Genomic DNA, 24,589 nt, shown 5'->3' on the forward strand with positions numbered 1-24,589 from the left:
GCAGAGCAGAGCAGAGCAGAGCAGAGCAGAGCAGAGCAGAGCAGAGCAGACAGAGCAGACAGAGCAGACAGAGCAGACAGAGCAGACAGAGCAGACAGAGCAGACAGAGCAGAGCAGAATGAATATCGCCACTGAATGAAGACTGTAAGGTTTTCTTTTTGATTTCACTTTTATTGGTGTAGCTTCGTAGTATCTTAGTGACACGAAGACATGTAAGGTGTATATTTATCGATAGGGTAAGCTCTGTCCCATACGTATCTTCCAAACGGCCCGGGGGCCATCTGTCCCGTACCTATGTAAATCCTGTAGAGGTGGTGGGAATGGCAGAGACAACAACACCGCAATACACTTAGGTGGTAGGTAGGGTAGTGTTCTTGATGACCACAGGGTCAAAAATCCTATCAAGGGCTGAAGAAGCACAGGACTGAAGGGTGCAAGGTCTCTCATGGTTATCTCGGGACTAGGTAGGCACCATACCGTAGGTACCTAGTTCTAAGTAGCAGACCTTGTTTCGTTAGGTGGGCTAGGAGGCTAAGACACACGTTGAAATCAGTATAGGCCAAGCTCGTTGATCTCCAACCCTACCCTAAGTCAATTCGCGGAAGTATCCTGTTCTTAGGTAGATTGGTGCCCTTTACCGAGGCCTCTAGGTGTCCCGTGGTATTGGTCCTTGGACTTCTGGGATGGATTGAATCCTTGAGAGTGATATCAACTTGACTAGGTAAAAGAATGCGGTTTATGAACATCATAATCATATCATCACTCGTTATAACCTTGAAAGGAGGCATCTAGCTACCCGTCTGCAACCGCAGTCTCCTCCCCCCCCTGGTCCTCTACAACCCCCAAGCTCACCACCGTCTCTCTGGCCTTCCCATCCATCTGGCTCATAACCTGATACCCAGACAGACTTCTATGCTCATCGACACTATCCCCATCCGACTCATCTCCACCCCTCACCAGCATCCACTCCTCAATCCCGATCCAGAACGCCGGCAGGACACTGGTCTTCCACAGTCCAACATCAACCTTCCTGCTCACATGCACAGTCACCAGGACAAACACAACCCCTGCAAGCAACAGCAGTGTCGGCAGGGTAATAAACGCCCAGGTAACCCGCACATAGACCACACTAACTGAGATAGTGCCAACAACCATTGTCTCATTGCTGATCTCCATCCCGACCTTGGTCAGACTCGCCGCGATATTCGCCATCACTTCCTCAAAGCCCACGGTCTGGATGCGCGCCCGCACGTCGTCATCGTACAGGCTCGTCTCGCTGAGCAGTCACTGCCCGGCGGTGGCATTGGCCGGCTTCACGAAGCTCCGTGCCTCGGTGGACAGCAAGAGCTTCCAGATCGGCTTGGGCATGACATCGTGGCTGATGATGGTGGCCGGGGCCTTTGTCAATGGGTTGCTGGCGTTGGTGAAGGTGCTGAGGACCTCCTCTGGGCAGATGATGCCTTGGTCGGCACTGACGCGGGTGCCGACCGTGCTGGTGTTGTAGAGCAGGGTGAATTCGATGGCTGAGATGTTGGCTGGCTCGCTGGTTCCAGTGACAGATGGGGCTTTCCAGCAGAAGTCGCCGTTTCCTTCTTTCGAGGTGTCGATGAGCAGGTCTCCATATTTGGGCACTGAGGTGTGGATCGCTGGGACGCCATGCATCACGGAGACGGAGCACTTTCGTGCACACGGGGTAAGCACACACTCCGTGACGTTCTTCAGCTTGATCCCTCCGGACCGAAGAGCTGGAATGGCGCTGTGGATCTGCGGGTTGAACCACATGCTCTCGTTAAGGGGGACCTCGACCTGGGCGCGCCAGAATACAGCCAGTGGATTGCGTATGCCGCTCAGGGTTACGTTCTTTTCCAGGTTGACCCTCTCGATGGCCCGGATATAGTCAACCGGGATAGACAATGCCCCTAGAATCCGCGGATCCTCGTCCACGTACTTCTGCATCTCGGTGAACGAGGAACTGCTACCGGGTGGGGAAGACAAGGGCACGGCGCAAGGAATATCCGTAACATTATCACTACCCTTGATACGTCCAGCCGTGCCATTAGACGAGACGTCGTAGGTAAACTTCGCAGACGCCGTGATATCAGAACAGGCACTACACCAGCCCCGTCGAAGTGAAGGGGGCAAAAGTGTAGTTCCCCGAGGAATAGATGGGGTCGAGATCGAAATTGTCTGTCCAAATTACAGCGTTGATCACAGGCTTTATGGGGAGATCACGGCCACCGTCGAACAGTGGATACCGGGCTCTCTTATAGCTAGCTGACTTGGAGGTGTGGCTTCGCATCTTTGCTAGGCGTTATCCGGATTGGATACGACAGGATCTGCTGCATGAATGGGCCGAATACTAGGCAGAGCATAATGACGGCCGCTCCGAGGCAGATCAGGTCTTTTCCTTTGTAGCGGACTATGATCCAGAAGGATCCCAGAGGACCGCGACCGGCATCGTCTGCCAACTGCAAGTCGGAGAGTGGCTTCTTGCCCCGTCGGAAGGCAATCCATTTGAGCTGGCCGATTGCGGAGCTGATGGCGAAGATGAGTGGTGATTTGGAGCTTGTCGAGAGGATGAAGATAATGGTGTTGAGGGTTATGCCAGACGGCAAGGTAGGCGAGGGTTTCTGGTCGAGGACGGCGAGAATGACAAAGATGGTTATGAAGGCGAAGACACCGAAGATCAATGCCAGGATCTCCCAGAACCAGGTGTCAAGGGAAAGAGAGCTCCAGCGAGATGTCTTGGGTGGCATTTTTGATTGCGGGGAAGGAAATATCTGGGGAATGAGGGTATCGTGAGCATACCCCGTCTGTACTTATCTCATCTTTCAAGGTGTTGCGGTTCAGATGAGATGAAAGAAGCTGTACTACGTCCTGATGCTATTTCCGCTACTGCTACTTCTTTGTTTCTACAGAATACCCCGGAGAATTGGGGATCGACTCGAGCATCAAAGCGATTCATTGTCAAGCTGTCTATCGATCGCACAGCCACGGGCGCCCTCTCAAATCCAACACCACCACTCCGACAAGCACTGCCAGCTTCTATTGCCATGTCCGGTACGAACCAGAAATAACCTTGACCTCACCTAGCAAGAAGGCAGCGGGTCGGTGTACTGGCAAGCATCGCTAGGACCAGAGCTGATCTCCTCAGGCTGCAGATGATCGTTAGCCCTACCGCTTCTTTCTCTACCTTAGATAGCTGTATAAGGCTTACCTCTTCATCATTGTTGTCCGTGCCCTGGTACTCGGTGCAGACGGTGTCGACGTCCGAAACGCAGGTGTCGCTCTTGATGGTGGCCGTGTCGCCGTAGTTGCTGTTGATGCCAACCAGCGAGGCAGAGCCAGAGACAGCAGTCACAGACTCAAGGGTCACATGGCGCTCGTACATCTCGTCGCAGTTGCCGCAGGACCGGTACAGCTTGCCGAAGTTGTACGCCGTGAAGCCGGAGATGCCGACGGTGCCGCCGCCGTTGTGTTGGATGACCTGAATAATGTCAGTACCCCATGCTCTATACCTATTTAAATAGAAGAAGAGACGACATGTACCTTGTCATCAGCATTCTGCGCCCCACCACCAATAACCGTGAAAGGACCATCGCCAGTCTTCAGACTCAGGGCATCTTCACAAACAGCCTCCCACCACACATTCTCAATTGTACAAGACCCCTCACAATGAACACCCTCCGTCTGATCCTTGCCAATGATCGCATTCTTAAGCGTGCCTCCATCCTTGACCATAAAGACGGCATCCGAGTCCCCGCCCTCGCTCTGACCGCTGCACTCAACGCCTCGCCCAAACGTCTTCATCCCGCCGTCGTACGTCTCGTTGCCGGAGATCGTGTACGTCTCCGAGAACGTCTCGCTGCCTTGCGACTCGGGCATTGGGAAGCTGAAGCGCTTGTCGAAGCGGTTGAAGTTGCGGCTGTTGGTGCCGTGGCTGCGGGGGGCGGCGTGCGCGGCCAGCGCGCTGGTGGTGAGGCCAAGCGTAAGGGCAAGAGCTTTGGTGAAGAGCATTTTGATGGTTATAGTATACAAGCAAGGTGGAATTGAATGAATGGATAGTGTTTTTGAAAGAAGGGAAGTTGATACCAGATCAACGAATAGTGAACGGATGAGTTTGATGCTGAGAGCAAATAATTCGAGTCCAGCTCCCTCCTTCTTATATCTCCCTCTCTTCCATCAGGAGCACAGGAATCTCGGCGTTTCAATTTTCAATCCGCTCCAGTTAATCCAATTGAAACAGATCAGCAGGGACTGAAGCGCTACCCGTTTGCACGCCGCACGTTGTCTGGCTCAGCTGTCAAACTGGCACACGCTCCCCTGCTGATCGGCTTGGCGGGAAAAGCTTGGAAGAGCCCATGCGGTGCATCGACTCAGTGTCGAACGTGGAAGGCTCTTGGCAACGTCCGTTGCCGCTGATATTCATCGGGCTGTCTGCTTGAGACAGGGCCGGCTGGGTCTAGAGGGCGCTGGGTACGGAATCAATGGATGCCGCGGGGTCCGATGTTGTCTGATGTCGCCGCATTGGGGGTGGATGGTCGGTTGCTCCTGAAGGACAAGCTGCTTATAGTCGATCTCTAGGACTTACGGGGGTGCTATATGGGCGTCGGGGGAATTTGTAGAAGTTGCCCCATAAAAACAGTACACCTCCGAAAACATGCGCTGCTCGAAGATGGTTATCTGCATGAATACGAGCATACTTCGTAAAGCATGCTACATGAGCGCAAAGACCCTGAGAATGAGCAAAACTCCGTAACCCGCTGTGGGCCTTCCCCGGGGCTGTGCAGCTAGGGTCCTGTATCAGGTATATTAAGCCACACGTGAAGCATCCAATAATCTGCTATAGAGCGTTATCAGTCCACCGTTAGCTGACACTAGTTCAGGCTTATCACAGTCACATATTCGTCACCCGCAACGTCACCGTGCGGCACAGGCCCAGAGCCCTAACTCGGTCACACTGCAATCAATGTTAGCGCTGCGTACTTTATTTGAGACCAGGCACAATCAACCAGCACGAACCTGTTTAATTCAGCGCTAAGAATAGGAGTATTCGTGGGCAAATCAACAAGTAGGGAGTGATATCACCTCGTTGTCTAAAGTGCCTGTAGAAAAACCCCGAAGTCCCACCGACCCGACATGCCGATCAGAATCTCATACTCTGCAGACCCCATCACTCTCTAACGGATCGACTGGTCTCACGGGCCCAGACCCAGCCAGACGAGCTTCGAGTCATGTTATCAGGCCCAGACCGATACGAGGCCTCGACACTCGCCGTATCTTTTACGGTTTGGGGCAACGGCAACTTGGAAGAGGAAGCCTTCGCATCACCCAGTGCCTTTGAAGGATACCATATCGTCGATACAGTTAGGACAAACAAAAGGTTATACAACGCAGTATCATATCGCCTCATAGTTCGGATGTGAATTTGTCTGCGGGTCACTTGAGAGTAATCCTTGCGAGCGGCATCGGTCAGTTAGGGTTCCGGCTGTTAATAAATGTGCCATGATCAGCAAGAAGTCCCGCTTCAAGCCGAAACCGCTTGCTTCAGAATGTCAATGAGTAATCACTAGGGATAAATAAGAGTGAGAGTTGCCAATGGAATGCATCGTCTCATCCACTGCCGGTCGGTCTAGCAACAACCCTCGCCATCGACGGCGCAGCCCCGGCCACGGGCTCCGGCGTAACAACGCCCCCTGCCATTCCCATCTCTTCCCCCAAATCCGTCATGATAACGGCCGCTGCATCTACACGGGCACCTGCACCTGCACCCTGGTGCTTTCCATCCCCAGAGCCAACCTTCAACTCAATCGGCCGCCCAGCTAAGATAGCAGAGACAGCCTCCTCCCTCTCGCGCTCCAGCTCCTTGTACATATCCTCGATCTCGGCGATCTCCTCGCTGCACGACTCATCCTTGCACCGGCGCATAGACGGGTCTGCGGCGATTTCCTCATCAGTAGCGAGACGCGTCATGTTGGTGTCTCTGTCCTCGACGAGGACGACGCCGTGTGCGTCGTCGAAGATGAGATTGCTACGGTCGGAGGCGTGGCTGTGGCCATGCCCGTGTTTATGACCGTGCCCATGGCCATGGCCGCCCTGCTCGACCCACCGGCGGACGGGGTGCGTCTTGCCTGATGTCACGGCGTAGTCGGGAAGAGCACCGTATGAGTACGGGAAGAGGTTCCGGTGGTCGACTGTGTAGTATGCGTCTGGATGCAGAGAAGTTTAAACGTGTATTCTCGGCGATACGGTCACAGGTGGGCATACCATTAATGTAGAGGGCAAAGCCCGGCTCTACGGCCGGCGAGAGTGTGCTCGGGATACAAGGGTTCGTGGACAGGAGGTCCTTGTCTGTTCCGTCAACCGGGAGATTGATGTAGTCCATGACTAGGGCGTTGGTTGTAATCGTTGACACGTCCCGGACGGTGTATGTCATGACGAGGCCGTCAAAGTAAGAGCCCAGCAGCGACTGGCTGTAGCTGGAGCGCAGGGGCCAGTCGCCTGCAGGGACGAGGTCACGGTGATTAGCTTGACGGGGTCAAGAATTTCAGGGCACGAGGGCACAAACAAATCAGCTCAAAATTCCACTTGGATTCTCTAGCGTTTGGAACACCTCGATTTTGGCCGGCTGAATAGAGTCAGTACAATCCTCACCAGTCAGAAATGGGTAGTATCTCATAGCAGCTGGAGGGAGAACAGACATGGGAGAAAGCGGATCCAGTATGGGCTACGGCCTCTCCAGACACTGTTCATTGAAAGCACATTAGTAGAGGGAAATCACCACGGAGCAAGTGCAGTCAGTAGAAGAACTCACGCATAGGGCGGCCACTCGTCTCGATCGCAGGTCAAATCTCCGATAGCACCACCCTGATATGGCACCGGATACCGCTTCTCGGTATACTGATACCAAGCTGAGTGATGTTGTGCGTTCCAGAGACTCGGTGCAGCTGCTCGATAGTACTCGTACTCATCGTACCACATGGCACGGTTCACACAGAGTGGATATGCCAGGTAGGGGTTGCGGCTGGCGACAGACCGGTAGTGCGCGCAGGGCTGCGGATACTTGGCACCGTCGCAGGTCTTTTGGACAGGCTTGTAGTGATCAATGGTTATGGCCGGTCGAATAGTCGTAGTAACCACGTAGACGGGCTGTGCGGCAATCTCTTTACCGACGTTTGCCCCGGGGGCATCAGGATCGAAGAGGTAATACGCATAGACGGGAGTGTATCCGAAATCGCGCTGTACACAGATTAGTATAACAAAACATTGGATTGATGAGTCTGTAATTTACTGGCGGATCGGGGTAGTCCTGGCTCAGTCAGTGTGGAATCAAGTAAATGCACGGACAAGATACTCACATAGTAATCGCCATTGCAGGGGTACAAGCCCCCACTGCTATTCTGTCGCTTCGCTTTTCTTCTTCGGCCTTTTATCTTGGCCAGATCCCCTCTGACGCGCGTTGCGAGGGCGCGAGAACTACCTGTCGAGCCTGTAATAAACTGTTTGGCATTGGCATTATTGTTGGATAATCCGCCGGAGAGAAGCACATCGAGTGCCGTGGCTTGACAAACGTCACCCCTGCCTTGTCAATAAGGTTGCATTACTGAATCAAAGGTCTACTTACCCAGTCTCGAACCCTTCGCAGCACATGGGCACATACGAACCATGGGCACATCCCGATTTGTCACTACCAGTATATAAGTCAGTATGAAACTGAGCATATCCAGTTAAGTAGCACAGGCAAGTACGTACCCAGCAATGTGCGTGGTCTGGGTAAGCAGGTACGTGCCTTCTGGACAGGACTGATCACATATCTTGCCCTAATCGTAGATGAGCGGGTTTGACACCAGAGAAACGTCGTGTAGCAACTCACCCCCTTCGAGTTCCGATACCAATGGCAGTTCTTCAGCAGAACCCCGTTCCTCACGCAGAGTACCCTGTTCTTTGATCCATGACACCCTTCCACCTCCTTGCTAAGATCGAAATCGAAAACCTTACCATGGCCGACTATGCCCGTCTCCTGGAATCCGTGCGGACAGCGCCGGTCTTTATCCGTCAAACAGGGCGTCCAAAACGCATACGCAACTGCCGACTGCTGCTCATTATCCGTTTGCAACTTTTGCGCGCTGAAGAAACCTGCCACCAGACTTGATGTGACAGATCCTGCCCCGGAGCCGACTAGTTGGCTTGCTGAGGTGGAGTTTCGTGAGTCCATGTCGATTGCCCAAACCACTGTACTCCAATCAATTACTCTAATAAAATGTCAAGATACTCGGAGTGCTGTACTCACTTGTTCCAGCAAGACATTTGCTATTGGCATACTGCTTCTTTAGCTTGAAAGTATCATAATCATCATCTGCTGCCAGTTAGCACGGTCGATCCCAAACAGTCTGAAGGTACGATAGCACGTACAACTAACCCACTGGTCAGCATCCCATGTCATATACTTGACCGCCGCCTTCTCGTCCATCACGGGCTCAAGGTCCTTCTCCGCAATGATGCGTTGAATCTCAAGATTGGACAGTACGCCAGCAGTGTCGGTACATTCCCCTGGATCGGCGCCGCCTGAGAAAGGACAACCGGGCTTGGTACAGGATTTGTCCTTAAGCGTAAACGAGCGACCGTAGAATCCGAGGCCCAGCACGACCTTGTCGGAGCTGATGCCATTCCTCCATAAGAGATTCAGCGATTCGTCAATCTCAGTCAGATTCGTATGAGGGTTGACGACTTTGGAGGTGTAGCTGGAGGTAGGGTTAGCCAGGAAGCCCTAGGTGGAAGGGGGAGAGTACGTACGGGTTGTTGCCATCCCACGTTCCATGTATGTCGCTGATATAGGCAGTTAGTTGGTGCAAACCTATGTGTAACTTGGGAAGAAAGCGCACTAGGTCATCATGTTGAACCAGTCGACGTATGGCTCCAGCGACACGATATCAAACCCCTTCATGTACCTACGACGCATTAGCGAATACTCCGTTTATCTAATAGATACCACCCACCAGTAGGAACTCGGCAGCGTAGCAGTAACTCCGAGCCCAGCATCGAAGAATGCATCAGAAAGCTCTTGCATAAACGTCACAAAGTTCTCAAAGTCCTCTTCACGGCTGCCGCGGTCGGTGGCTGCAGGGTCTGTCTGCATGTCAAAGGGGGCAGCGGAAGTTGGAGCAGAGAATACATACATTCCCAGTCCATATCAATCCCATCAAATGCATACGTCTTGCAAAACACCAAGGCAGAACTGATGAACGCCTGTCGACGTTCTGCGGTCGCAACCATGTCGGAAAACACCTCGCCGCCCGCATCCCACCCTCCTACGGCAATGTATGTCTTCAGCTTCGTGTTTTGCATCTTGAGCGCGGTGAACTTCGGATACAGAAGCGAGTCGTAAACGTTCATTTGGCCGATGGTGTAACTGTTCGGGTCGATGAGGGCGAAGGCGTAGCTGCAGGTGAAAAGTCAAGAGTATGTTCTCTTAGCAAGGGATGGGAGTTGACATCAGGAATCACGTACTTTAGATGCGTCCACATACTCGCCTCGATCTCCTCTGGGCCGAGAGAGTCGCACTTCCGCTCGTATGCCCATGATTCGTAGTAACCGATGGTCATTTTGTCCGCGGAGCCGGAGGATGAGGAGCACGAAGGGACCTGCACGGTGTCACAGCCACTCTGACAGTCATCGTCGCAGAACTCGGAGGTTGTGCCGCAGTATCTGGTGAGGTGCATTGGAATGTGAGATCTCTTCTTGAGAAGTCGGGAATAATTACCCAACTGGCTGCCGTCAGTAATCTCTCTTCAGTTGCAAGTGTGGAAGGAGGGACCTACATCCGCTACAACAGACATTCAGCGGGCACTCCTTCCCAGCAGGAGAGGCATACGGTCCACACTCGGCAGTCGCATTGCACGAACTGACGCAGTTTCCATCGCCGCAATAGTCAGGACCAAACCCACAGTAACCGCCAGTGCCGCAGCAGCCTTGCTCGCAGCCTTCGGTGGCACAGTCCTGGCCTCGGACAAGGACGAAGACAAAGAAAAGAGTCACCCAAAGCGACGGAACTGCCTTCATGATGGAGCGGTATGGTCAACGGCCATGTTTAAAAAGAGCTGACCGTCAAGGAGGCTTCTTATAAGCATTGTCTTGCTTCCCTGTCAAGCTTCGCTTCACACTTGTCCCGCTCGACACTGCCTGACATCCGCAACTTAGTTACCCTCGGAAATAGCATCTCTGATCGAACCACCCGGCGAAATACCTCGGAATTGCGGAGATTGCTGTCTCAATACACCGGCTGACCCTGATTGGCCTTGACGCTATCTTCGACCGGGGGTGGTTGATTGGGGTTACAGCGCGATGCCTGGAACCTGCATTAGCCCTGCCGCTACGCGGGGGAAGGACCAGGACCCTGGATAGAACTCATTTCCGTGCTCGAAATGGTGTGCTGCTACTTTATTATCAACAGGGCCACCGGCACAGTCGGCAAGATGATGGAGAGTCAAGAAGGAGACCAGCTCAAGACCTCCCCAGCCTGCCCTCCCACCCTACCTCCACCGATTATTATACGTCTCTAACGTCGCGACCAAGGCAACTGAATCAATACGAAATGTCAATTTTTCTATGTCTGCTCGGCCTTCTCCCAGCGGCTTTTGGGGCCACGATGCTGATGAACGGGCTCCAAGCTCGCGTCTTCCCCAGCAGCATGCCGACGTCCTGCATGGCAGCTTTCAACGCAAGTCTGGACTGCGACTCGTCCGTCCAGTATCTATACAAGCAGCACGGCTGGGTCGAAGGCGGTTGGCAGGAATCGAACCTGACCCGTCTCTGCACGGACAGTTGCAGATCGTCCCTCCAGAGTCTCCGGACTCAGGTGGACGCTGCCTGCGCGAGCTGGTCGACCACAGCGGACGGCCTCGCAGTCAGCGCCTCGAGTATGATCGATTTCTATCTCTACAAGTATAACACCACGTGTCTTACCGACGGGTCGTCGTTTTGTCTGTTGGAGCAGGAGGACTGGACGCTCCAGGCTTTGGAGGCGAAGGGCAGTGTGACATGGCCAGCGCATATCAACAAGACCTACCCCGATTGGAGCTGTAAGTAGGCCTTGACTGGCCTAAATGGCTCTTGACTAAATACTAATGGTATCGTGCAGATGACCCTGACTACGGGACCAATGCTGTCGACGAGAACGGCACTGTGATTCTCCCCTACCAGGACCCTCCCCCGGCAAATGTCGAATACTCGGTGAACCTGGGATATGCTTGTAAGAGAAGGCAGGATTTGATTCTACCCAAAAGCTGACTACTGTAGCACTTGACTACTGGTACAACCGCACCGATCCCCTGCCCGACCGCGGCTGGACAAACACTTCGATCCTTGAATACGACGAGTACCCGCTGGAGATCCAGTGCTCGACGTGCTTCCTTGAGCGTTTCAAGCTGGGATTTAGTAGCCAGTTCGGCGAGGGATATGAGTATGTTCTCATCCAGCACTGTATCCTGGCCGATGTGCTAACAACCAGCAGCGATGTGACCGAACAGGTCTGGCACAACATACGACAGAACTGTGACTTGGATGAGGAGCTCTATGTCCACCCTAACCTCAACGAGACCGGTCCTTGGGATTCCGAGTAGGCCTCCGCCGCAAGAGTCTCTTCTAGTACTCTGCTGACTTCATATATTCAGCCGCGCAGAAATCATTTGGACCGTTGAGGCACCCTGTGACAGAACAACAATTCTATCGATTCCGCCCGGCGAAATGGTAACATGTCAGGATCTGGGCCTAGCAGAGAGCGTCCCATCCAGCTCGATCCCATCCCTGAATTACGATGCCAAGTGCGACATACCCTTGTCGAATGGAACGTATTGTCTCCCTGAGCCCTGTGCCATTGCAGTGATCGCAAACGACACGTCGGCCCCTCTTCTCTTACAGAGCGAGGCATACCAAAACATTACCTTGGTGCAATTTGTGTCCTGGAACCCGGATATCGATCTGAAGAATCTGTTCCTGGGCGACACCATCTGTGTTGGGTGAGCATAGGACCCAAGCCTAAACCCTAAGTACTGTTTTGACATATATATGCAGCCCCCCTGGGGGCATCTACGTCCCTTCCAGCACCACCGTGGGCGCCGCGTACCCAACCTCCTTTACAACTACCGCCAGCCCGTCGGCGCCAACCCAGACAGACACGATCGCAAACTGTGGCCTGTACTACACCGTCCAGGAAGGCGACATCTGCGACGACGTGACCCTGCGATTCTCCTTGACTCTGGCGCAGCTCATCGCTATGAATCCGTCCATCGACGAGGCGTGCTCGAATCTGCTTTATGGTGAGCACTCTCTTAGGCGTATTCTGAACCACTGTACTTTCCTGCTTACATGATTTCAAACAGGATTCGACTACTGCGTTGCCGCGGTCAATGGAACCAGTATAACGCCACCAGTTACATCTACACCGACGCCTACAACGACCAGCGATGGCGGTAGCACGATGACATCAACAACAGTATCGGCACCAACTAAAACTCGAACCGGAACAACGGAGACATGCTACGAGTGGTATGTTGCCGTGTCAGGCGATTCGTGCTGGTCGATATACACCGCATACGAGATTACATTCGAGCAGTTCCGGCAGTGGAACGAAGTCATTGATGAGGAGTGCAGCAACCTGTGGCCAGACTACGCATACTGTGTGTCGGGGCCATTATAAACACAGCCCCATTGCATCCTCTATATCAGGCAAAACCACGCATACAGACAAACTACGAACGAACCAGATGATCAAATAGCATTCTCCCCCGCAAGGCCCCGGAAATACTCATCCAGCTCCTCCTGACCCCCCTGGAACCGCCGCGCTTGCAAGCGGGCCACAGTCTCATTCCCCTCCTCCTTCCGTCTACCCAGCTCCTCAGACTGCAGGTTATCAGGCCACCCACACTCCTCATAGATTCCCCTTGCCGCCCAATAGCCATTAACCTTCCGTCTCTCACCGCGGAGCATCCCAGATCCCCATTCTCCGGGCATATTTTCCGCATGCGCAATGGCCCGATTCACGAGGTCCATGTCGGGAAACCCCTGGATCGTGCGCTCGCCCTCAGAAAGCGAAGGGACCCAGTGCAGACTGCGCAAGGACGCAGTCCACTGACCGATGACTTCATCCGCAGGCCGCGCATCGATCAGAAGGCGACCGTTTCCATCACCGGCGCGACCGGGGACCATGGCATCTGACCACAACCCCAGCGTGCGGCCCCGTAGATCGTAGATCCGACAGTGACGGAACCCATAGCACCGCTGGGGATCAGGCCGCGTGATGAAGAGCGTCCAGGGCGGGATACGCCAGTCCTGTCGTCCGGTGGCACTGTCGGGATCGTCTTGCCCGTGATGGAAGGGATCGCGTGCGGGACTGTCGTGTGGACCTCGGGGCGTGCGGATGTTCCCCAGATTTAGATACGGGAAGGGGAGTGTTGCGTCTGGGGTTATGTCGATTTCTGTATCGGCTACCCGGGGGATGTTGACGTGTGGGAGGGAGAGGATCAGCGCAATGGTGGGTGCTTCGAAGCCAGCGCTTATTAGGGTCTGGGTGTTGATTTGCTGCGAAACGTGCGGTGGACGAACGAGTTCACTCTCGCGCAGATATTGCATTGAGATTAAAGTGTTGTAGAAGGTGGTGAGGGCGGTTATGAGGGGTGCGTGTGTGGTGGTTATCTCTGTGTTTAATATGGCAGAAACTGCGGCGGTTGTCTGGGTTTCGGTCCAGTCTGCTTGCGGGATCACAGGGCAGTCGCGATAGTCCTTTCTGCAGATGAATCCTCCCCTAATGCAGGGGTTGCATCCGGTGGGGTTGCCGTCGCAGATGGTGCCGCGGTCGAGGCAGGCGCTGCAGGAGGTGATGGATTGCATGGTGGAAGTAAGAGAAGGACCATAGGGAAATTGGGGGAAATGGAGAATAGCAGCGGGGTTGCCGGGACTTATATACCTAGGTAGGGTAGGCTAGCCTTAGCCCCAAGAAGCTTAGATTACTTATCTACGCTACCAAGTGGGCGCTTGAGTAGCGGGGACTGGGGGTTTGGGCAGACAAGGGTACTTATATGATAGCTAACCGTTGCCCACTGCGGGGGTGTACACTTGTTTAATCTCTCTAGACCTGATCTTTCTTCGTGGACCTAGAAAGGGCGTCTTGCCCTACAAAGGCGAACGAGATATGTCACCTATGACTGCAACTATATGGTACTCCCATACCAGCATGGCAGCCTGGAGGCTACCCAATGCCTACCGCAGCCCTAACCGGCAAGAGCACGTTGCTATCAAGAGAGAAGGAAAGTCCCTAAAAGCTCAGACTGTCTACACAGAACACTCCCCAGCAAGCGCCCGATAATACATCTCCAACTCTCTCCGCAAAAACCGCCTACCATTCTCAATCCACTCCCTCTCCCTCCTGGCCAGTTCCCCCGGTCGGAGGGAATCAGGCCATCCGCACGCCTCGTACACCGCGCGCTGCGCCCAGTACAGGACCTCGGGCGTGCCATAGTCGGCTGAGATCTCGTCGTCCGTGGGCGTCGCAAGGATCTTGCTTAGGGCGGGACGTTGTACGTGTTGGTAGATCATGCGCTTTCCCTCTCCGCGCTGGGTTAGAGAGCGCAGGAACCCACCCCAGCGAGCGCAGCGAGGATATCCACTCCCCGATTACATCCTGCGCTGGACGGGCGTCGAGCAAAAAGCGCTGCCTCTCTTGCCCATGATGCTCCCCTATCATCAGCAGGCCGAATCACCATCGACTCCGACCAAACCCCTAGTATCCTACTCTGGGTATCATAAATCCTACAATAAGGGAACACAACCTCCCGCTGCGGCCGCGGAACCGTAAGAAAGAACGTCCAGGGCGGGATAACCCAGTTCTCTTCCTCGTAGTGGTCCAGCGGGTCGCGGGGGTTATCCTCGCCGGAGATGGTGAGGAGGCTGGACAGGTCGGTATAAGGGAAGGCGACGGTCTCGTCTGGGAGGATTTCGAAGGTTGTGTCGGTGGTTGTTTGTGGGAGTTGTAAGAGGAGCGCGATTGTTTCGAGGATGTACCCTGCGCTGATTAGCTCGTGGAGATTGATTTTCTGGGAGAGCTGCGATGGGTAGAGGAGGTCTTCTTCGCGTAGGTATTGCATGGTGAGTAGAGTGTTGTAGAATGTGTTTAGACTGCTGAGCAGGGCGGAGTGCGTGTTGGCGACTTCTGGTTCTATGGTTGGGAGAGTAAACATCTCGGCGGACGTTGTTTGAGTCTCTGTCCATGATGGTTGGGGCACCGTGAGATATTCGACAAAGTCTTTGGGGCAGATGAATCCTCCTCGTAGACAGGCGCGACAGCCCTGCGGGTTCCGGTCACAAATCAGCCACGGCAGAGGCAGACGTTGCAGGAGCGGATAGACATGGTAAAGAGAGTGATGGGGAGATGGCGACAGGAACAGAGGATGGCAGGCGGGCGTGGCTGGGTTTATATAATTTATCTAGCCAGGGTCTAAGCTATGCTAGGCAGGCTACAGGTACCTACCCTAGCCCTGGTGCCTAGGCAAGAACGGTGCTAGCCTACCTAGGCACAGACCAATCCACCATGATAAAACCCTCTTATCAGCCCTTCCAGCCTACCCCGTAAGATCCCCCGGCCTCGATCCCGGCGGATCCAAGTGCGGCATACCCAGTATCGTCCCGAAGATACTATACTCGCCCACATGCGTCCTCCCCTCAGCAATCCACCTCTCAATCGTCGTCTCCGCCGGCTCCTCACACTCTGGTTCTGTCCTTGATCGTGCACCTGGACTGACAGGTTCGAATCGGACTCGTCCGTCGGTGTATGTGGTTTTCCATCCCCCACTGCCGACAAGGCCCATCATCTGGATGACATCGCCGGTGATGGTCGGTGGGGGTAGGTCGATGCTGGCCCCGATCTTGACGTTCTCCATAGTAGTGTCGAGCTCAATATCGCGGCCAGGACCGGAACTCTGTCTCTGACCCGTCTCTTTCTTTTGCACTGGATCCTCAATTTCCCGTGGTGGAGGTGGAGGTGGAGGTCGAATCTCAGGCTTATCAGGCGAGGTCCTAGGTTGCGTATCTACAACCCCATCCCGAAACACTGGAGACTGATAATCCCGCTCCAGCTGTTGATCCGGTACACTCCCCGAGCTCGAACCCTGGACGCTCTTCTTCTTCGCCTGTCGCGGCGTTCCTGGATTTTGTCCTCGCAGTACTGCTTCGGATAGGCAAAGCAAGCGCCGCAAAGACAGCAGCAGATAAGTCCGTAATCAAGGGCAGTCTCGATATGGGAAGAAGAAGACAAAGACGAAGAGTTTTGCTAGTCAATTTCTAGTCTAGATGTGAAGCTGTCAACGTTTTTCCTCGGTATAGATACTCATCATCACGAATGTAAAAGACACCTCGGAAAAAAGTACTATACTATCGATTCGTCCATAGCTAGGTAACTGCAAATGCCGACAAGACCCCTGCAAGATTAGTTAGCATATAACGAAAGATTTGAAAGTACAACACAGGAAGCTTGGCACGCTTACCAAATAACCATATGGCAATCTGTGCTCTTATCTCAGAGAGTCTGAAGATGGTCATTGGAAACCGGAGTGGACTTTGGTTCTCTGCCACAGTTTCGGCGCTTAAATGGTCTTGGTTGCCCTCGGATTCGCAGTGCCTCGTGTCATCCTCGGCACGCGCGAGGAGGAGAACTTTACCCTCATGCTCAAATGGGTGACCTTGAGTCAGTTGTTTGATCATTTCTGTCAAATTATCTCTGTTCTGCGGCATCCAGAAGTCGACCAGGTCCGAGAGGGAGATAGTCCCACCCCGGGTAGTGATGAAACCGTTCAATGAATAGGGGAAACTACTTATCACACATCGACTACCGTCAAAAGCCGAGGAGCCACCGGTGCCGGGACACACGCAATATGCATCCCGTTGCCCTACACATCCCGTCATATGGATCTCCGGGTTGGCGCCGTTTTCTAGAAACAATTCAATCAAACGGCCGACCATGTCCTTAGCATCCGTATCGGATATGGCGCGGGCAGCACGAGCAATGCAGTAGATAAAACCCTGCCAGAACGTGAAATCCTGTCCGGCATTCCCAGGGAGACCACCGTAGCCTGAGTGTATGACAGCATTGGGGGCCAGTCCCTGTTCGAGCAGCACCTGGGCTACCCGTAAGCCATCGACCTTTTGCCCGAAACCAATTAGGCTCATGAGAAGGCCACATTTGCGGATATCATCTGTCGTCGGTGGATCTTGACGCACTCTCCAACATACATAGTCACCGTACCCATAAAACGCATGTATGAGGAAGGGTGATATAACATAAAAACCGAGATCTGGTGCTCCTTTCACGGCCTCACTTCCTGTTCTGTATGCGCCATCGTATGCCATTCAAGGTCAATCCAAACACTATCATCGCTCGGCCACTCTAGTGCACCCCGTTCAACCAACTCGCTTCTGAGGGCCTCCAAGAAGCGAAACGGCTGGCGATCAAGGTGGGCGCTCCTTCCTCTGAGTAAGATAACGTGTATAGGGCAATGCGAATGGTCGATGCTTTCCATAATCCGGGGACCTGGAAATTGTCGTATATGAACAAGCTTCAGGAAAAGCTGGGATAACGCATCTAATGGCGAGAATTCTTGTATATGGAGAGCCATCTCGGCGTTTATCTCTGGTCTTCTCAAAAGCTCCGGAACAGACCGATGAGTGAAAGATACGAAAGACTCACTCCACCTGCTTGAACAGACCGATTCCACCAGTCCACCGGTACACCCTCGTAGTCTTTTGCGTGATATTTGTTCCCACTCTTTTCATTCACGTTCAGGCACGGGTTTCGAAATTGGTGGCGTAATCGCAAACTCTGGGTTCTTTTCGTAATCATCCAAGAAGTAGCATGACACCAAACTAAGAGGTATCCATTGCCTTCTAGAGTCCCGCATGCTCTCCATAACCATGGCTAAAGTTCGAAAGGCTTTTCTTCGCATGGAGATGCTTTCTATCTTGGAAAGGATGTACTCGAAGAGTTCTTCAAGCCCCGCAGGTATGGAGTTGAGCTCTTCGGCCACCGTTGAGATGGCGAAGCCATCTTCAAGCTGGTCGCGTATGGATTTTGTCACAATAGCGACCCAGAGAAAGATACCCTCTGCTTTCCGCACAATTGAATTAGTCAATTCAATCCCTTTACCAGTATGGATTATGGAATGCAGCTGTCCATGCACGTAGGGTTTGATGTCTTGCTTGGTAAGATCTTGAAGGCGTAGCCGTTGGTTCATACCCGCAATGTCCGAAAACGCATTGTATTCTCTGCTTGACACACAGATTTTGACCCCTTGGGAATCGCCTTTCGTCCAACTACACAGGGATCTCACCAAATCCCCGTAGTTGCTGCTTGAAGAGTCGTCATATCCATCCAAGCCGTCGATGAAAAAGCAGAAGGAGTGGCTCTTGTTTGTATGTGGCGACTCGAGTGGCCGTAGGAAGCCGCTTTGGATATCCTCGGGTCGCAAAGTGATATCCCAATGTGTTAAGTGGCTGCACTGTTTGAGTTTCTCCCACTTGCCTGGAAAGATTGACGCAATAAGATAAGGACAGGCTGCAAGAATATCGTACAGGAGCGATCGAACAAGCCCCGAGAGAGATTTCTGCAACGGCGAGCCAGGATGCCAAAACAATTGGGTGTCGATGTTACAGCCTCAGGCTTATAAGATACCCTCGACCATTTGGCTTTCACCCTCGCCCTTTCCACGTCTATCATCTCCATGACCGCTATCAGCTTCGCTTGAGGCCACCAATTCCTCACCGAAGACCCTGCCCATCTCCTCTAACGTCCTCCCCTTCGTCTCCGGAAAGAGCAGATAAATGAGCACGATGTATATTGTGCTCGGTACAATAAGGACAAGATAGAATCTCCAACCGATACGATCAAGCCCCACGGGCGCCGCAACGAGTGTAACCTCACTGGACAGATAGAACCAGCCAAGTCCGAGCGCCACGCCCTGGCTGCGTAAGTGGTTCGGGAAGATCTCAGCAAGATACGCGAACTGCGTTGCGTCAACGAAAAAGCACCAGAAGAAGATGTAGAAGAAGATGAAGAAGACCGCTGCACGGAGACCAGCGGTGTTGTCGGTGTCTAGGTAGACGGCTGTCAGGGCACAGAGAAAGACCATGCATGCTGTGCAACCTGTTGCACCGAGAAGGAGGAACGGGCGCCGGCCGAAGCGGTCGATGTACAACGCTGTCCAGGTGTTGCCGATCAACGTGAAGGATGTCCAGCAAGCGTTCAAAAGAAGAGGAATAGAGCCCGTGAGACCGAGCGAGGTGTAAATGAGCACGCCGTAGTTTGTTAGCACGAAGGTTCCCAGGAACTGGTTTCCGACCATGAGGATGGTCGCGATGAGCGAGCGCTTCCGATTGGGAGCCGTCGAGATTAGGGAATGTCCTGGCCATTTTGACTTGGAGGTAATGGAGCGGTCAAGCTCAAGTTGCTTCTCCATGAGTTCAAACTCTTCGCTTGCTTGGTTGTTGTTGTGGCTGTTCGAGTGAAGTCGCTGTAACACACTTAGGGCTTCTTCGCGCTTCTCCTTTGCAACCAACCACCGCGGCGACTCGGGGATCAGCGGTGTGCCGGCAAGCACGCACAGCGGAAAGAGAACCTGGAAGGCCAGTGGAAAGCGCCACGCAAACTCGGCCGCCGGACTATCGGCATCCATAAACCAGCACGCATATCCGAGCCAACCGGCAAGACTATAGCCGACGGCGTACATGATGCCGGTAACGCAGACCATCGCACCTCTCGTGTCAGCGGTAGAGACCTCAGCTTGATATATTGGCACAATGCAAGCGAGGATCCCTGCGCCAAGACCGGCAACGAACCGGCCAACAAGGAACATAGCTATATGGACGGCACCAGAGCATAAGGCTCCGCCAAGAATGAGAATGGCCGCACCTAAACGAATAGTTGTCTTGCGCCCGTATGAGTCCGCGGTCCATGCTTGAAGAATACAACCCATAAAGGCACCGGCTGAGTTGATACCGTTGAGCGCGCCAATCATGCTGGTTGTATGCTTATAGCCAGGGGCAGCAGGGGCTGATTCGAAGTCGAAGTAGGTATAAAAGTTAGGCTGGCCGACAGTAGATCCGATGACTGCCAGGCCATAGGCTGTTGAGATGGTGCCGATAGCAACGAGGACTATCACGGTGAGATTGTAGGTGTTTACCGACAGATGGGGGAGGGTGGTAAGGGTCATTGTGGTTAGGCCGAAGGCTGAATAAGTTACTGATAATAGCAGAGCCGAGTGCACTGGACTTTCTGAACACAGTGAGATGATCCGGAGAGAATGAGACCGGAGGTCATGTCGATCAGACTATCCCATAGATATAGATAGCTCCAGATCTAGATCGGCAACGGTCACTCGCTACAGGACTAGACAGCCGTACCCCGCATTTCTGTAGCTGTCATCAGCGAGAGCTTGCCAATGAAAGCTAAGTGGCGCGTTCATTGTTAAGCGTAAACCCCGGCCCTCGGTTATAGCGAACACGAAGGTTGAGCTGCGGGGAAGGTGCAAAACGCAGAAGAGCACCATCTCGCGGCACGGAACGAGGGGAGATGACGAAGACGAGCCGTCATAGATCCCTGTAGGCCCTGAGCAGATGTATAAGAGGAGGCAAGAGCAATCCGATGAACTGGGCAGAGGCAGCCCGATGTGGTCTCGATCCTAAGAAGCGCGAGAGCTTCTATAGTTACGTTAGGTTGAGGTAGAATGCTGCGCATGGAATGGGACAGCTACTATTGGTCGGTATGCCTCGAGGGCTACTGTGGGAATGCTCGATTGGAGATTGAGTACAAGATGCCTTCCATACTATCATGAACAGAAAGAGGAATAGGAAGAAAACCCAGAGATTCCCAGAGCCTTGACTGAGGAACATTGCGAAGTCGCATGATACAGTTGTTCTAGCAAACATGAATCCAAGGAGATTGGGCACAAGATATGAATCGATCTAGTTTAGGTATAACCAGGAACCAAAGTTGCACCAGAAGCATTAGACCTCAATCCGAATTCGCCGCCTGCTAAACACCAGCAGCGGCTTAGACACCAGCGTGCTTGGCTATCTCAAGAGCCTCTTGGAAGCGTTCGCACTTGTTGGCCAATTCATTGCGCAGGCTGGAAGTCATGAAGTTCTCACCGGCGAGGTCCAATAGTTCGCTCTCGTCCAGCTCGTTCATCATGTCCGAGCACAAGGCTCTAACAGGTCCACTCTGACCGAGGATATGACGCTCGACTATCTGAATGACAACATTGTCGGTGAACCGCTTGAGAGCGACCTTGTAGTACGCTTTGAGGATGTCGTGGATGTCGTAAACGGCTTGATCTTCGTTGCTGAGATGGATAGTCTTCATCACGCTGTTAAGATCGAAATAGGAATGCTGATTCTCCTGAAGGCCCATCTGATTCTTCAACCTAGCACGGACACGGTCATCCCGAATAGCGCTCAAAGTATCAGCGTAATAGTGATTAACGGTTTGTAGGATGCCACCTCTCTCATCTTCTAGGATGCGGGAGAATTCAAGCGTTGCTCGTGCTTAAGATACATCTTGAGTATGTGCAAAACGAGAAGCAAGTTTGCTCCTAACCTCCTCGTCGCGGATGACTTTGACCAGGATCTGTTGGTTATAGGTCTTGACTGCCCCGTTGACCTTGGCGATATGAGCAAGAGCAATATTCTTCCAAGGTGCAGATTGTTGACGGAATAGAGTCTCCAAGACCTTGGGGTTCACCGTACCCGGAAGCTCTGTTCCACGAGAGTCGCGGTAGATCCGGCGAATCCAGTCGTAGATGTTTTCCGTAGCTGGCGCGGGTGACTCGGGTGAGGCTGGCTTTGGCTGGGGTTGGTTAAACTCAGGGTCTACCCCGTCGTCTGGGTTGCGGAACACTCTGGCATGTCCCCGTTTTGACATCATACTCGAAAATTCAATGTTTAGAGCCTGAACATGCATGCGAAGCTTCAAGGCGCTGCGCTCGCTGAGTTCTGGATCATAATTACCGCCGAGTGCATCATCCACCTCCTTCTGATACATGTTGACCATGCGATTCAGGAAACGTCGCTGATCGATAGATGTTTGACGAGACGGGCCGAGAAGCTCAAGCTCTCCTTCAGCCATCGACAGTGAGGCTTCGATATCCTTAACGACATTTGGGAACTCGCTGCGAATGTGGTCGTAAAGCAAGCCACCAAGGAACTTCTTCAGAGAATGAATTCCAACACGATCCTTACGGAGTTCCTTCCAGGGCGCGTTTCCAGTGAAGAACTCCTTCTCCTTTCGATGACGACCTTCAATAGTCACGCCTTCTTCGATCTCCCTAGTAGAGCGGTTCTTCACTGCGAACCAACCGTGAGTCAGCTTTTCGACCTGGTTCTTGGCAATGCGAATAACCTATTACCCGGTTAGCCAAGTGCGTATGACGGCGTAGTTGATGCGTAGTCGATACATACCCCTGCCTCGTCGCCCTTTTCGACGGCATCACATTTGGTGATGATACCAACAGTGCGTTGTCCCGCTGGGTCTGCGGCTCTAGCCATGGAGAACCTAAAATGTGTTAGATAGATGGCCGATGAAGAGTGATAGCGTACATACACTCCTTGGTTCGCAAGGTTGTTTCGAGCATCCATGACGGCACTGTTCGTCGTTAGCTACTGAGTATATCCCTTGCGCCTAACAGGAATCCACAAACAGGATAATTGTACGCTTATCAGTAATGTAGTCCTTGATGAGCGTCCGGATAATGACCTTATCTTCTTCGGTCTGGTACTTGGTTGGATCTGTTCATGTAAGTATTTCTCAATCAGATATGGCTTGGGGTTGTGGTACTGTGGAATAAGCCAGGGACATCGACGACCGAGAGATGGTGATGCTCAGGGCCCGAGAGTTCGATCTTCAGGATATCATCTGAGAATCTCTTCTCAATGTTCTCGATGTTGGTCGTGCTGGGTCCGGGTATGCCCATGGTCTCGGCAGCCTAGGTGTCGGAAGTCTGTCAGCAAGTTTCCTTCTTCAGAGTCTCAACAAACATCTAAGACTGCGTACCTCATCAAAGACTCGCACAAACTCATCACTACCAAAATGATCTGCGTCCAGTGTTCTCTCAAATGCTTTGAGCTTCTTGTCAAGAGCGTCATCCATTTGGGAAGAAGGTCCGGGTATGATCGTAATCTTTGCTCCCGCCTCATCTTCTGGAGCGCGGCGAAGGACGATCTGAGTCGCGAAACGAGTGCAGAGGTCACTGGCGACGGGAAAGGAGAGACCAGTCAGTCCTTCAAGGAGAGATGACTTGCCACTGGACTGGTCTCCTACAACGACGAGCTATGATTTGTTAGTCTCAATGTTTGGCTTTGGCAACTCGTCCTCAAACCTGTGGCAGAGATACGCTCTCGCTGACACCTAGTTCGCGGAGCTTGTCGATGACCTCAAGCAGTCTCGCACGCTTTTCATTTTGAAGGTCGGTGGCGGCTTTAAGAGCCATGGTTGGTTTCAGCTGCATGGAGAGAAAATGGTTAGTACTCGGGGATAAAGCTGCAAAGCGAAGTAGACTCTGGTGGAATAACGGACTTGAGGTCAGGATGGGAAGCGCACCGTTTTCTTATAGCAAGCAGGAGGAAGAGCGATGCCGATGGACTGGTATTAAGGGAGGGGGACGAGTGGTGGAGAAGGCAAGAAGAAGAGAGCGAGGCAGAATCAGAGACTTGGGTTGTGTTGGTGTTGGTGTTGGTGTTGGTGCACTGCCGCAGCATCCCCTCACTGCTCTGTGGCATTTTCACCACAATTCCGCAGCTTTCTATTACTTCAGCCACAGGACACCCTTCTTTCAGATTTTCACTTCCTTGTTCATCAAGAGTTTTTGTTGGAATCCTCTGGAGACTCCAAACAGCAGTGTCAGCCTCGTTGCCGCAGTCGCCGAGGATACGCAGGCGGCACTGCACATATGTGAGTTTCCTTTCCAGTGGCCCTCATTCGTCTCCGTATCGTGCCACCGCTGATTTACTGCCGGAGTTAGACCAGTGAGAGTGTTGCGCAGAAGCTGACTTACTTGAACTTCTCCCTCAGCGCTTCCGATGCCACCGCCGCGCCAATCCCACCCACTTCGTCCCTCATGTCCATTACAGGATTTTCCTATCACCATAAGCGCACCAGATTACCTTTGCCTCGCTGCTAGAATTCTTCTCGTTAGCCTTCAGATACCCCCCCATCGCCTGAGACCGGATACTAGTGACCGCCGTCGAGTTTTCGTGTGGAGGGACCAAGACACGGTTTCGCCTCGCACCGCCGATGGAATATCTGACACAAGGCATTTGAGGATTGGATAGAGGATGCGGAATGTTTCTCTTGCCTATCTGCAAACGATTTAGGGGATCAGCCCCATCTTGAAGCCATGACTTGTGACCCTATGAGGAAGCCGCGACTGGGGAGGTGGCAGCGACGATGGAAAGAACGAGCATTCGCTACACCAACGCCGTCTGATAAAGACAGTCCCGAGTCAGGACTTGACAAGATTTGTCAACATTGCCGTTGGAAATGGGCGAGAAGAGACGT

General features: G+C 53.0%; 8 protein-coding genes across 8 annotated transcripts; 1 reads left to right on the top strand and 7 right to left on the bottom strand.

Annotated features, from left to right (window-relative positions):
* Positions 1–792: 792 nt before the first annotated feature.
* BDW74DRAFT_181992 (DUF3176 domain-containing protein) lies at positions 793–2,756 on the bottom strand (the record flags this gene model as incomplete). The annotated part of the gene is made up of 3 exons (XM_073730147.1): positions 793–1,276; positions 1,340–2,187; positions 2,280–2,756. The coding sequence occupies 3 exons, from the start codon at positions 2,754–2,756 to the stop codon at positions 793–795; spliced, it is 1,809 nt and encodes a 602-aa protein (XP_073579865.1).
* A 333-nt stretch (positions 2,757–3,089) lies between these two features.
* BDW74DRAFT_181993 (pectate lyase) lies at positions 3,090–4,017 on the bottom strand (the record flags this gene model as incomplete). The annotated part of the gene is made up of 3 exons (XM_073730148.1): positions 3,090–3,155; positions 3,218–3,487; positions 3,550–4,017. The coding sequence occupies 3 exons, from the start codon at positions 4,015–4,017 to the stop codon at positions 3,090–3,092; spliced, it is 804 nt and encodes a 267-aa protein (XP_073579866.1).
* Positions 4,018–8,352: 4,335 nt separating this feature from the next.
* Positions 8,353–10,059, bottom strand: BDW74DRAFT_170314 (glycoside hydrolase superfamily; the record flags this gene model as incomplete). Its single annotated transcript, XM_073727150.1, has 8 exons — positions 8,353–8,390; positions 8,593–8,741; positions 8,794–8,826; positions 8,883–8,948; positions 8,997–9,126; positions 9,177–9,439; positions 9,508–9,705; positions 9,815–10,059. 8 exons carry the CDS (start codon positions 10,057–10,059, stop codon positions 8,353–8,355), a joined length of 1,122 nt encoding a protein of 373 aa, XP_073579867.1.
* Positions 10,060–10,591: 532 nt separating this feature from the next.
* On the top strand, positions 10,592–12,694 carry BDW74DRAFT_181995 (uncharacterized protein; the record flags this gene model as incomplete). The annotated part of the gene is made up of 7 exons (XM_073730149.1): positions 10,592–11,078; positions 11,138–11,248; positions 11,296–11,458; positions 11,510–11,614; positions 11,670–12,014; positions 12,070–12,314; positions 12,378–12,694. 7 exons carry the CDS (start codon positions 10,592–10,594, stop codon positions 12,692–12,694), a joined length of 1,773 nt encoding a protein of 590 aa, XP_073579868.1.
* A 71-nt stretch (positions 12,695–12,765) lies between these two features.
* On the bottom strand, positions 12,766–13,884 carry BDW74DRAFT_181996 (uncharacterized protein; the record flags this gene model as incomplete). Its single annotated transcript, XM_073730150.1, has 1 exon — positions 12,766–13,884. One exon carries the CDS (start codon positions 13,882–13,884, stop codon positions 12,766–12,768), a length of 1,119 nt encoding a protein of 372 aa, XP_073579869.1.
* Positions 13,885–14,073: 189 nt separating this feature from the next.
* BDW74DRAFT_160430 (uncharacterized protein) lies at positions 14,074–15,411 on the bottom strand. Its single transcript, XM_073725621.1, has one exon. The coding sequence runs from the start codon at positions 15,228–15,230 to the stop codon at positions 14,613–14,615; it is 618 nt and encodes a 205-aa protein (XP_073579870.1). The 5' UTR covers positions 15,231–15,411; the 3' UTR covers positions 14,074–14,612.
* A 3,290-nt stretch (positions 15,412–18,701) lies between these two features.
* Positions 18,702–20,249, bottom strand: BDW74DRAFT_170316 (uncharacterized protein; the record flags this gene model as incomplete). The annotated part of the gene is made up of 1 exon (XM_073727151.1): positions 18,702–20,249. One exon carries the CDS (start codon positions 20,247–20,249, stop codon positions 18,702–18,704), a length of 1,548 nt encoding a protein of 515 aa, XP_073579871.1.
* Positions 20,250–20,810: 561 nt separating this feature from the next.
* BDW74DRAFT_187804 (dynamin family protein) lies at positions 20,811–23,540 on the bottom strand (the record flags this gene model as incomplete). Its single annotated transcript, XM_073731572.1, has 8 exons — positions 20,811–21,582; positions 21,613–22,435; positions 22,495–22,588; positions 22,637–22,678; positions 22,734–22,821; positions 22,871–23,018; positions 23,087–23,362; positions 23,412–23,540. 8 exons carry the CDS (start codon positions 23,538–23,540, stop codon positions 21,089–21,091), a joined length of 2,094 nt encoding a protein of 697 aa, XP_073579872.1. The 3' UTR covers positions 20,811–21,088.
* Between the last annotated feature and the right edge of the window lie 1,049 nt (positions 23,541–24,589).

This window comes from Aspergillus multicolor, assembly GCF_047715735.1.
Source record: "Aspergillus multicolor strain CBS 133.54 unplaced genomic scaffold BDW74scaffold_32, whole genome shotgun sequence".
Lineage (NCBI taxonomy): Eukaryota > Fungi > Ascomycota > Eurotiomycetes > Eurotiales > Aspergillaceae > Aspergillus > Aspergillus multicolor.

What these genes read in the sequence shown, in the direction of transcription:
- BDW74DRAFT_160430 (XM_073725621.1), bottom strand. Translation starts at nt 15,230, where the DNA reads ATGTTTACTCTCCCAACCATAGAACCAGAAGTCGCCAACACGCACTCC.